General features: G+C 40.3%; 1 protein-coding gene across 4 annotated transcripts in view; it reads left to right on the forward strand.

Moving 5' to 3' along the window:
* CTNNA2 (catenin alpha 2) overlaps positions 1-13,220 on the forward strand; it is a 361,600-nt gene that overhangs the window by 172,130 nt on the left and 176,250 nt on the right. For all 4 annotated transcript variants that reach the window (XM_070756873.1, XM_070756876.1, XM_070756875.1 and 1 more), the window contains exon 2: positions 8,966-9,046. In XM_070756873.1, the coding sequence (XP_070612974.1) occupies positions 8,966-9,046 (81 nt within the window). The remainder of the gene's footprint in view (positions 1-8,965; positions 9,047-13,220) is intronic.

Below are 13,220 nucleotides of genomic sequence, written 5' to 3' on the forward strand. Positions count from 1 at the left end.
CTGGAACCAACTCCCCCCAGAGATTAGAATTGCCCCCACCCTCCTCGCCTTTCGTAAGCTCCTCAAAACCCACCTCTGCCATCAGGCATAGGGGAACTGAGATATTCCTTCCCCCTAGGCCTTTACAATTCATGCATGGTATGTTTGTATGTATGTATGTTTGGTTTTACAATAAGGGTTTTTTAGTTGTTTTAGTATTGGATTTACATGCTGGTTTTTTTATTACTGTTGTTAGCCACCCCGAGTCTACGGAGAGGGGCGGCATACAAATCCAATAAATAAATAAATAAATAAATAAATTCAGACTTGTATACAGTTTCAGAGTCCTTTTACGACCCTCCATAAGTGGTTTACAGGGTCAGCCTACTGGCCCCAACAATTTTGGGTCCTCATTTTACTGATCTCAAAGCGATGGAAGGCTCGGTCAACCTTGAGCCTGGTGAGATTCGAACTGCCAAATTGCAGGTAGCCGGCAGTTAGCAGAAGTTACCTGCAGTATTGCACTCTAACTGTTGTGGCCTGCCAGGGACCAGTGGAGCTGGTGGTAGAATCAGATAGTGAGGAGATTGGAGAGGACCATGGGCCAGTTCTGGAGTCTGCAGAAGGCTCTTATGAGTAGTGTTGGGCGAACCGAACCCGCACAATTCAGGTCTGTACCGAATTTTGTGGTGTTCTGCATGCCGAACCCGAACCTGATTTTTTTCAAAAAATTGTGCTCTGGTTTGCCATTCGTTCCGAACACCGCAAAAGTCACCGCCCGGCTGTCATCTGCTGAGAAGTGGAGGAGGAGCTGGGTGCCGGTGGCGGCGGAGGAAGGCGAACACCGGGGAGCTGTCGGACGGGAGGGAGGATGGGATGGAGGCACAAAAGGAGCTGGGGAATCCCCCCCACAAAGAGATTCTGGGGGCGGAGCTTTGATGTCACGTATACCGGCAGGTTGCTAAGGATGCCAAGGTGACCACTTCCTGGATTCCATAATAATAATAATAATAATAATAATAATTATTATTATTATTATTATTATTATTATTATTATTATTATTATCCTCCTTCTTCTTCCTCTACTTCTTTCTCCTCCTCCTCCTCTTTCTTCTCCTCCTCCTCTTCTTCTTCTTTCCCTCCTCCTCCTCCTCCTTCCTCTCATCCTCCTCCTTCTTCTTCTTCCTGTCCTTCTTCTTCCTCCTCCCCCTCCTCTTCTCCTCCTTCTTCTACTCCTACCACCGCCACCATGATTCGGTTGTACCTAATTCATGCAGCTTCCCTTTTAGTACAAATTGAAATCCTTACCTAGATGTAGAACTTTCTTCTCTTAGTGTACAAACACTTATATGCAGAGTAAAAATTATCTATTTTCCCTGACAACTCTCTAAGCTTTTTTAAAATTTCCTTTCCCTCCCCAGTTTTCATGCTGTCTAAGATGGAAATAATCTCTGTCTGGTATATCCCCCCCCCCCTCTCTTTCTTTGTGCCAAATGTCAAAACAAACGTATGAAGTTAAATTAACATATACACGAAAACTCTGTTTGTTCTTTGTGGTGCTCACTGTATTCCCCCCCTCCCCTGGAGGGTAATGCCTTTAATTAAGATTTTCAAGGGAAAATGCCATTAAGCCAGTTCCGTTCCTTCCGTCCGATGTGTCCCCAATGGGTCCTTTTCACTGGCTTTGCACTAATGCCCTATAATTGTGTTTCACTTCCCCTAATTAAACTGGCGAGCAATTAAATAAGTATCGTTTATAGAGTATTAATCAGAGGAAACGGCAGGAACAAATTGCAGCGTGTGGACGCGCCAGGCTTTCGGGAATGGACCAAAAGTGAGCAGAACGTGGCAATATTCTTTCCCTCCCATCCACCCTGTTCTGTCGGGCAAGAAAAAAGTTTGGATAGCAAATATTGCACTACCTGACAACAGCAGAATAAAAGAGAAAGAACTGGAGAAAAATCACACGATATAAAGACCTGCAAATAGAACTAGAATGACTGGTGGCAAAAGAAATCAAAGATCGTACCAACTGTAATAGATAACCCGAGTGTAATTCCAGAACTGGATCATTGGCAATGACAAAATTACCATCAGGCAATTGCAGTAGGCAGCTTTTCTTGGTATACTTTACATCCTGTAACAATACCTTTAACATTATTAAACAACATCTGCCTACCCCAGATCATTGGAAAGTGTTCTGCCGGGCTCTCTGGTAGACTCCTCCCAAAAATGCACAGGTACAAATTTCAGACACACACACACGTTTGAAAATTCAAAACAATGTTCTTTATAATGAAAATTCACTTAAACCAAGCCCTCTTTTGGTATAGCAAAGAGCACTCGTCTCCAAAACAAACTAGTAATTTGTACAAGTCCCTTATCAGTTCTGTGATACTTAGCTTGCAGCTGTGAGGCAATTCACAGTCCTTCTTCTTTCACAAAGTGAAACACACTTTGCTCTGGTTTAGTTTCAAAGCGGGGGAAAATCAGCACACAAAAGGTCAAAGTCAGCAAAGCAGTCACGAAACACAACGATCAGATAATCCTCAATGGCCAAACCCACAGGCTGCTCTTTATAGCAGCCTCACTAATGACCACAGCCCCACCCAACCACAGGTGGCCTCATTTTCTTTGATAATAATCTCTCAGTTGTTGTTGCCTATGCATCGCTCTCCGCATCCTTGGCTGTATCATTAACTCTTGTTCTGAATACAAGGAGGAGCTAGATAATTGATCTCCTTCTGAGCTGTCTGCCACACTCTCCTCCTCCCTGTGACTCATGTCTTCTTGGTCAGAGGAGCCTTCATCAGCAGATTCTACTGGGGGCAAAACAGGCCTGCAGCATGTGGATGTCTCCCCCACATCCACAGTCCTTGGGGCAGGAGCTGGGCCAGAGCTAACCACAACACACCCCACCTCCAAAATTCACTTTTATTTTTGGTGGGGGATGTTGGAGCATCTTCTAATAGAAAAATCACATATAACTGTGCCGGGGATATTGGTTTCCCCTATCTATGGAGCAGGGGGCCTAGAGGGAAATTATTTGATTCCGGAGTAGAATTAATGCTAAGTACGACTTCATTATTTACACTGAAGAACTCCCCGTCATTGTCTTAGGCAGCCAGGCCATTAATTCAGTCTGAGTGGTGGAAGTTACACTGGATGACTGATCAATCCTCGCGTTCGTTGTCTGCAGAGGAGATAAGGTTGCTTATGGCATGACAACCCAACTAAACAAAGCTGGCTGTCCTAAACCCACCTCACCAAATTTGACACCTTTAAAGCACCTTGGATGCTATCCAGAGGGGTGCATGTGTTTGTATTTGTGTGTCTAAGAAACAAACTACACACACACACACACACACAAATATTAGTAGAATGTTGTAGGTTCTGCAAAAATACACTGTTAAACAGCAGTCACCAAGAAGGAGTAGTCTTCTTCTTCCTCTTCCTCTTCCTCTTCTTCCTTCTTCTTCTTCTTCTTCTTCTTCTTCTTCTTCTTCTTCTTCTTCTTCTTCTTCTTCTTCTTCTTCTTGTCCTTCTTCTTCTTCTTGTTCTTCTTGTCCTTCTTGTCCTTCTTGTTCTTGTTCTTCTTCTTGTCCTTCTTCTTGTTCTTCTTCTTTTTGTTCTTCTTGTCCTTCTTGTCCTTCTTGTTCTTCTTCTTGTTCTTCTTCTTCTTGTTCTTCTTCTTCTTGTTGTTGTTGTTGTTGTTGTTGTTGTTCTTCTTCTTCCTCTTGCCCTTCCCCTTCCCCTCCCCCTCCTCCTCCTCCTCTTCTCTCAATCACACATTAAAGCAAGGTACACAACCAGACTAAAACTATAAAACCAAGCCATTTAAAAGCAATAAAAACTTCCCCTCCCTCTCCCACTTCCCTTCTCCTTCTTTCAGAAATTCCATGATAATCTTGCCCATCATCCCAGCTCATTTCAGATCTAACCAGATTCATCACACTTAAAGGTAAACGTTGAAAATAATGATTTAAAAATTGCGACCAAGATTATCATCATTAGGTTTTATTTTTACCCAATTTCCTGAAATAAATATGCACAAGTTCCAAAACTTGCTTTCAAGCCTTAATGTCAATAATTATATATTTTTTAGATATATATAATGTTTCCGCACATTAAATGTTGGTGGGAAAATGATGATACTGTTTCCTGTTAAAATCTCCTCCTTCCCTTTTAAATATAAAAACATGTTTGCATTAAATTGGAGTGACATCTGTTTTCTTCTGATATATTAATATTTTTTTTTTTAAAAAAATAGTAGGTGCAACATTTTCTTAACTATAAATGATCATATGTAGCTCGTTCCATATCTAAAAATAATACATAAATATAATTTTGGCTGCTTATTACATTTTATTCAAGTAATGAAATGTCCTTTAAAACATTATCACTTAAAAAAAAGAAAGTCCTGGTAAATCCAATTCAGCTGGTCAAATCTATCATTCTATCTATTTCCGAAACAAAACAAAGTTAGATCAGGCGGAGTTTGCTACTTACTGAGTCTGCGGAGAGGGGCGGCATACAAATCTAATAAATAATAATAATAACATATACTGTATTATAACTATATTGTGCTTGCCACGGCGGCTCGTAAGTTTTTGCGGGACCAGCGCTGCTCTTCTCTGCTCTGTTTGTTTTTGTCTCTTGCAGCTTGCAAGGACTGTTATCTGTATGTGAGCTAATTTGCTCAGTTTAAAGTGTGTGTGCACAGCATTATTTTGCATAAACTGCTTTTCTGTTTACTCTGCAACAGCGTGTGTGTGTGAATTTACATTCCTGACTTAATTGGGCCTCGTAACATCAAGCCCGGCATAACACTTGACAGCCACTGTGAAGCAGTATATAAGTCTAAGTGCTATTGCTCTGAAGAACTCTTAAGATTCACTTAACAACCGTGGTGAGAAAGATCACAAAATGGGGCAAAAACTCCCCGAACAACTGTCTTGCTTAGCGACAGAGTAGCCCCTGTAGTTAAGATTTAGAATTAAAGGAGAGATGAGTTGAGGATAAAATGACAGCACAGCTTCCTGTATTCCTGTTCTGTCGGGCTCTCTGGTAGACTCCTCCCAAAAATTCACAGGTACAAATTTCAGACACACACACGTTTGAAAATTCAAAACAATGTTCTTTATAATGAAAATTCACTTAAACTAAGCCCTCTTTTGGTATAGCAAAGAGCACTCATCTCCAAACAAATTGGTAATTTGTACAAGTCCCTTATCAGTTCTGTGATACTTAGCTTGCAGCTGTGAGGCAATTCACAGTCCTTCTTTCACAAAGTGAAACACACTTTGCCCTGGTTTAGTTTCCAAACGGGGGAAAATCAGAACACAAAAGGTCAAAGTCAGTAAAGCAGTCATGAAACACAACGATCAGATAATCCTCCACAATGGCCAAACCCACAGGCTGCTATTTATAGCAGCCTCACTAATGACCACAGCCCCACCCAACCACAGGTGGCCTCACTTTCTTTCATAATAATCTCTCAGTTGTTGTTGCCTATGCATCGCTCTCCACATGCGTGGCTGTATCATTAACTCTTGTTCTGAATCCAAGGAGGAGCTGGAGAATTGATCTCCTTCTGAACTGTCTGCCCCACTCTCCTCCTCCCTGTCACTTATGTCTTCTTGGTCAGAGGAGCCTTCATCATCAGATTGCACCGGGGGCAAAACAGGCCTGCAGCATGTAGATGTCTCCCCCACATCCACAGTCCTTGGGGCAGGAGCTGGGCCAGAGCTAACCACAACAATTCCCAGCCACCTCCAACTTTAAATTCAAGTAAAAGTGCCATCTTTGGAATACTTCCCATTATACGGGAACAGATGATCTTCTCAAACATTTCATTTTTTACGTGGATTACACTGGGTGTCAGGGCCATTTTTCTTAGAGGCAGTAACATTTCTCAGGGCTCGGCAACAGCCCATCAGTCATGCAGCCTGGATATTCTGGTGTTATGATCGTTTTTGATTTACTCAGTAAATGTCCTTAAATCTTCCTCTCGTTTGCCAACTCCTGGGTTTGCATAATTCCACACTCTGTTTTCCTCTGCTTTCCCTTCCCTCTAGCTTGGCTTTCTTGCTTATCTTCCCTGAGGATTGCTTCCTTCTTTCCTTCTTTCATTTCTGAAGATGAGATTCAGGAGAAGAGAATATTTGTAGCTTGGTGGGGGGGTTTTGGAGACGTTTCATGACCCAACTCGGGAATATCAGCAGGGCTAGAGAGAGTGGAGTTTACTCCAAGGGTGGGTTCTGACTTACCTTGTTGCTGGTTCGCTTCCTCAAGATGAGGACTGCATGCACAGTGCCAGAAACTCAGCTTCTGCACAACATAATAATAATAATAATAATAATAATAATAATAATAATAATAATAATAATAATAATAATATTTATATTTTTATGCCGCCCCTCTCCAAACAACAATAATAAAAACAATATTATAGTAGAACAAATCTATTATTTAAAAAGCATATAAAACCCTATTACAGTGTTCCCTCGATTTTTGCAGGGGATGCGTTCCGAGACCGCCCGCGAAAGTCGAATTTCCGCGAAGTAGAGATGCAGAAGTAAATACACTATTTTTTGCTATTAACAGTATCACAAGCCTTCCCTTAACACTTTAAACCCCTAAACTGCAATTTCTCATTCCCTTAGCAACCATTTAGATTATTACTCACCATGTTTATTTATTAAAGTTTATTTAAAAAAAAATTATTAAAGGTGGACGAAAGTTTGGTGATGAAGTATGACGTCATCGGGTGGGAAAAACCATGGTATAGGGGAAAAAACCGCAAAGTATTTTTTAATTAATATTTTTGAAAAACCATGGTATAGCCGTTTTGTGAAGTTCGAACCTGCAAAAACCAAGGGACCACTGTATATTTAAAAAAGTCAAACAACACATTCATACCAAACATAAAACAAAATATTAAAAAAAAATGCTCAAAAGAAAAAATAAATTAAAAGGAAAGCAAACAGATAAATATGAGCCAGTGTTGCCAAGCGCCTGAATTTTGGTCTTGTGACCTTGAAGATCCTGCAAAAGGTCATAACTGTGAAAAAAATTCATTAAGTCACATTAATTTTTTTCAGTACCGTTGTGACTTTGAATGGTCCCTAAACGAATCATTGTAAATTGAGGATTATCTGTGCAGCAACCTTGGGTTTCCTCAGAAATTGATACATTGACACCAAAAGCTTGACAATTTATGCAGAAAGTGTAACTCCTTAGCATCAGTGTGTTAATAAAAGGCAACTGGCAGTTGGAACAGAGTTCTTTTCAGGTGGGAAGGGGGAGTAGAATGTCTAACTCAGCAAAGGGCTGCACTACCGGTGTGCTTCCAGCCACAGACTACAGGTCTACAGAATACAGAACCAAATGAACGCAAATAAAAATAGCTCCCTTAATCATGTAACAGTTTAAACTTTAAAAAAAATTCACTGGCGTGTAAGTCTTTTTGGATAATGGACGCTTCCAGTTACCCAGCTGTGTATTACGCTCTTCAGGTTCTTGATGTCACGCATTGTGAGGTTGTCCAAGCTATTGAGTTGCTCAGAAGTTGTTACGGAGATGTCATTATTGAGCAGCACTCTAAACCGTCGGATTTGCTGAGCGTTTTCGTGCAAAAGCGAAATTGTCCACCAAGGCAAAATCCTTTGCTTAAATCCTCCCTTGAGGTGGATTATTTCACCGGGAATGGGACCTATATTTGCAGAGCTTTCCACCGCGATGCCAGTGGGCAGATTGTCTCTCCTTGGTAATCTTTCCCTTTGGGAAAAGTGTCAATCAATTGATACAGAGCCAGTTGAAGGACAGCTTAGGCATTTAGGGTGGAACTTCAAGAAGAGAAAGGGCTTTTATTCAAGATGGTCACATATTCATTCATTCATTCATTCATTCATTCATTCATGCATTCATTCTGTTAAGTGTTAAGGAGGGTGCAGAGTAACCCTTGAGTTACCAAGGATACATAGAGGAAATGTAGAGGTGGCAGATTTCCAACTGAGACCCCAGAGATACAAGTAGTAATTCAGATAACCAGATACATTAAGTGTACAAATATTAAGTGTTGTATGGTTTTAATTGCTGGGGTTTTATATATCTTTTTCTTTTAATATTAGATTTGTTTCACTGTTATATTGTCTTTATTATTGTTGTGAGCCGCCCCATGTCTTCAGAGAGGGGCGGCATACAAATAATAATTATTATGTCAGTACAACACAGCAAACGAGATCACTATGCTGGATTTCATATTTCATCACCAGTCGGGCGCTTCCCAAGCACCTAGGACTGCGTGATGTAGCGGCAAATTATGTGTGCCGATCCCAGTAAAGTGGCCTTTTGCAATTGACAGGTGGAGATTTTGTCAATTCCTATGGGTTTTCAAATGTCCGCTGAGATCCTTTGGCCCTGCGCCCAGCGTGCCAAGTACCACTGGGACCACTTTCACGGGCTTATGCCAGAGTCGTTGCAGCTCGATTTTTAGATCTTCGTATTTCACTAATTTCTCTAGCTGCTTCTCCTCAATTCTGCTGTCTCCTGGGATTGTGATGTCGATGATCCATACTTTCTTTTTCTCCATGATCACAATGTCTGGTGTGTTATGCTTCAGAATTCGGTCAGTCTGAAGTCGGACGTCCCACAGTAGTTTTGCTTGCTCGTTTTCGACGACTTTTTCGGGCTTATGATCCCACCAGTTCTTTGCCACTGGTAGATGGTAGTTCCGGCACAAGTTCCAGTGGATCATTTGTGCCACAGCATCGTGTCTATGCTTGTAGTCAGTCTGTGCGATATTATTATTGTTGTTGTTGTTGTTGTTGTGTAAAAACTGGTCCCAGGTCCCCCTTTCAGTGTTGTTGAAACCTCAGACAGTCACCCAAAAGATAGTTATCATAACTCAAGGGCCACCTGAAGCTTATATATCTGTTTCATTCCAGCTTCATTTCTTAATATATGTTATTTTCTTTTTGAACAGACTGGAAGGAAGGAGAAAGGAGACCCCCTGAACATCGCAATCGACAAGATGACGAAGAAGACGAGAGACCTACGAAGACAGGTAAACTACTGTAATTGAGATAATTTGATACTTTTAAAGGATGCCACTCATGGTAGGTGGATACTTGTTCTTATCTTCTGAAAGATTTGAACCAACCTGCCTTTGTCTGTACAGGTAGTCCTCGAGGTGTGACCATAACAGAGACTGCCCATTATGGTCATACATTGCAATGATATTTTTTCCAATCATCAAGCAACTGCAAGGATCACAAATGTGAATAGAAACATAGAAACATAGAAGTCTGACGGCAGAAAAAACCTCATGGTCCATCTAGTCTGCCCTTATACTGTTTTCTGTATTTTATCTTAGGATGGATGGATGTTTATCCCAGGCATGTTTAAATTCAGTTACTGTGGATTTATCTACCACGTCTGCTGGAATTTTGTTCCAAGGATCCACTACTCTTTCAGTAAAATAATATTTTCTCATGTTGCTTTTGATCTTTCCCCCAGCTAACTTCAGATTGTGTCCCTTTGTTCTTGTGTTCACTTTCCTATTAAAAACACTTCCCTCCTGGACCTTATTTAACCCTTTCACATATTTAAATGTTTCGATCATGTCCCCCCTTTTCCATCTGTCCTCCAGACTATACAGACTGAGTTCATGAAGTCTTTCCTGATACGTTTTATGCTTAAGACCTTCCACCATTCTTGTAGCCCGTCTTTGGACCCGTTCAATTTTGTCAATATCTTTTTGTAGGTGAGGTCTCCAGAACTGAACACAGTATTCCAAATGTGTTCTCACCAGCACTCTATATAGCGGGATCACAATCTCCCTCTACCTGCTTGTTATACCTCTAGCTATGCAGCCAAGCATCCTACTTGCTTTCCCTACCGATGCCACGGTTGTTAAGCGAATCCATTGTTTCCTACGCCATGCTTTTCCAAAAACTGGAAGTAAATGCAGGTTTCGGGTAAAACCATCGTAAAATACATAATCACATGATTATGAGATGCTACAAGTGGTTGTAAATGCAGTTGTGTAAGTGTGTGGTTCACATGACAATTTGTCTCAATCTCCTTTAAATATCCCATTTGGCTCTCTGAGCGTAGTTGTTTATATGCAGACATTTCATCACCCAACTGAGTAACATCATCAGTGCTAGGAGGCAGTGGGGTTTACTCCATTTTATATAGAATACCCTATGAGACTAGTCCCACCTACGGATAAAAGTTGACTAGGTGAATTTGGACCAATCACCAGGAGCCTGTGAGTTCTAGTCCCAACTACGGATAAAAGTTGACTAGGTGAATTTGGACCAATCACCAGGAGCCTGTGAGTTCTAGTCCCAACTACGGATAAAAGTTGACTAGGTGAATTTGGACCAATCACCAGGAGCCTGTGAGTTCTAGTCCCAACTACAGATAAAAGTTGACTAGGTGAATTTGGACCAATCACCAGGAGCCTGTGAGTTCTAGTCCCAACTACTCATAAAAGCTGGCTAGGTGATTTTGGACCAAACACCAGGAGACTGTGAGTTTTAGTGCTGCTTTAGGTATAAAAGCAGGCTGGATAACTTTGGGACAATCACAGGGAAGCTGTGAATTCTAGTCCTGCCTTAGACACGAAGGGCAACTGGGTGACTATGGATCAACCACTAAGAGACGGTAAATTCTAGTCCCGCCTTAGGCATGAAAGCCAGAAAACATCACAGGGTTATTGTTGTTGTGGGGAGAATAGGAGGAGGAAAGTGTGTTGGATCCCTGCCTTGAGTTCTTTGTAAAAATAACAAAGGCAGGATACAAATGAATAAATAAATATTTCTGTGATTTCATGATTTAGCTCTGGAAGAACAACATAAAAAAGCAGGTAGGAACAAGCCTGCAATAGTGGCTTCTCTATACTGATAGATTTGGTAAGCCGTCATTGCTTTATGTCTACAATAGCCAAGATACGAAACTCTTTGCAAAAAAACAGAATGGGCACAAATATTAGTTTGCAAGTCTGGGTGATTAATGTCTTTCAATCACAAACCACTTTAAAATGTTTAGCAGTTAACATAATAGTAAGAGACAGACACAAGTGAATCGGTTCCATTCACGGATTATGGACAGTTGGACACCTGAGTCCGATTAAAGCCATTTATTCTGTAAGCACTGAAAAATCAGGCTAAAAACCCACATTTTACAAAGAACCGACAATTTCTAAAAACGTCCATCAAATCCCGCCTACTCTGTGGACCAAAAGGTATAATTAACTAAACTGGTAAGTAATCAGGTCTCAGTTTCTTATTTTATTTTTAGTTGGCTGTTTCCAAATGATTGATTCCTGCAACACTCCAAGCCAACAGATCAATCAATTCAGTGCTATTATTCTGTTTCATTTTTTTTTATTTTTTTTGGCTGCTTTGTAAAGAGGCATTCTTTGTTTCGGTCGCTATGAATACTGATTTTCCTTGACAGATGAGAAGATAAATCAGGGTGGAGAAGGGAACAAGTACAACTATTAATAAAATAAATAAATAAATACATTTATTCATGGGACATTAGGAGCTGGGTACCTGTGCTTTGCTACAAAACTATAATAAAGAAAAATAAAATAAGCATTGAAACCAAAAGCTTGACCATTTATGTAGAATGTGTAACTCCTTAGCATCAGAGGGTGTTAATAAAAGGCACCTGGCAGTTGGAGCAGAGTTCTTTTCGGGTGGGGAGAGGGAGTAGAATGTCTAACTCCTTAGCATCAGAGTGTGTCAATATAAATACTAATGATCTGATGGTCATTTCGAAAAATCCTTTCTTAGCGAGCACCTAGAAGCTAAGAGGAACAGACGTGCCAAGTTTCAAGTTTTACAGTTCTGGAGATTTCGTGATAAGCGAGTGATGTTTGGCTTATGTATATACCACTTGGCTATATGGTGTGGTTTTTTTTTATTTTAACATAGAAACATTTCTGCTGACTTTGTTGATTGGAAATAATCTCCCTCTCCAACTGACCTAAATTGGCTACGAAGAAACAGAACTACTGGTTTGCTGAAAAACAAACAGATAAAATACCAAATAAACAGAGTATAATATGTGTAGCTCAAGTTTGGACCTTGAGGTCCAGTTTGGGAGTTTTCCTGCAGGTGTTTTATCACCCAAATAGGTGACATCATCAATGCTAAAAGAGAGTGGAGTTTTCTCTGTTTATATACAAGGGGCTTGCCTGTCAACATTGGTGAGCGATAAGGATAGATTAACACCAAGATAAGCATTAGACCAAAAATCAAGAAGAAAACAATACTTTAAGTGCCAACCGAGACAAAACATACCTTAATCAAGCCTTAACCACCAAGAACACTCCCACAATCACTGCCAGGGGAAGCCAGTAGTGTGTGTGTGTGCATATATATATAATTTAATTTAATTTTCAAATTAAGCAAAAAAAACCCCACCTATGTGACATATATATATATATATGTATGTATGTATGTATGTATGTATGTTTGTTTGTTTGTTCGTTCATTCATTCATTCATTCATTCATTCATTTATTTTGTCCAATACACAATGAGTGTTTTAGTGGGTATATATATATATATATATGCATAGTAAAATACATGATGAAGGTTATAGAAGAGGTACTCATAGTAAAATATATCTAAGAAATAATAGAAAAGAAGATATAGTAATGGAACATATCAATGAAAGAATAAAAGAAGAGATATGGGAATAGAAGAAAGGTATAGGAGATATAGGAGAGCAATAGGACAGGGGACGGAAGGCACTCTAGTGCACTTGTACTCTCCCCTTACTGACCTCTTAGGAATCTGGAGAGGTCAACCGTGGATAATCTAAGGGTAAAGTGTTGGGGGTTTGGGGATGACACTATGGAGTCCGGTAATGAGTTCCACGCTTTGACAACTCTGTTACTGAAGTCATATTTTTTACAGTCAAGTTTGGAGCGGTTAATATTAAGTTTAAATCTGTTGTGTGCTCTTGTGTTGAGTGAAGGACTCTTCTGGTGAAGTATCTTTGGACATTTTCAAGGGTGTTAATGTCTGAGATGCGATATGGGTTCCAAACAGATGAGCTGTATTCGAGGATGGGTCTGGCAAAAGTTTTGTAAGCTCTGGTAAGTAGTGTGAGATTGCCAGAGCAGAAGCTACGTAGGGTTCGGTTTACAACTCTTGAAGCCTTCTTGGCTATATTGTTGCAGTGGGCTTTGGCACTTAAATCTTTTGTTATTAGTAT

This window comes from Erythrolamprus reginae, chromosome 7 (assembly GCF_031021105.1).
Source record: "Erythrolamprus reginae isolate rEryReg1 chromosome 7, rEryReg1.hap1, whole genome shotgun sequence".
Taxonomy (NCBI): Eukaryota; Metazoa; Chordata; class Lepidosauria; order Squamata; family Dipsadidae; genus Erythrolamprus; species Erythrolamprus reginae.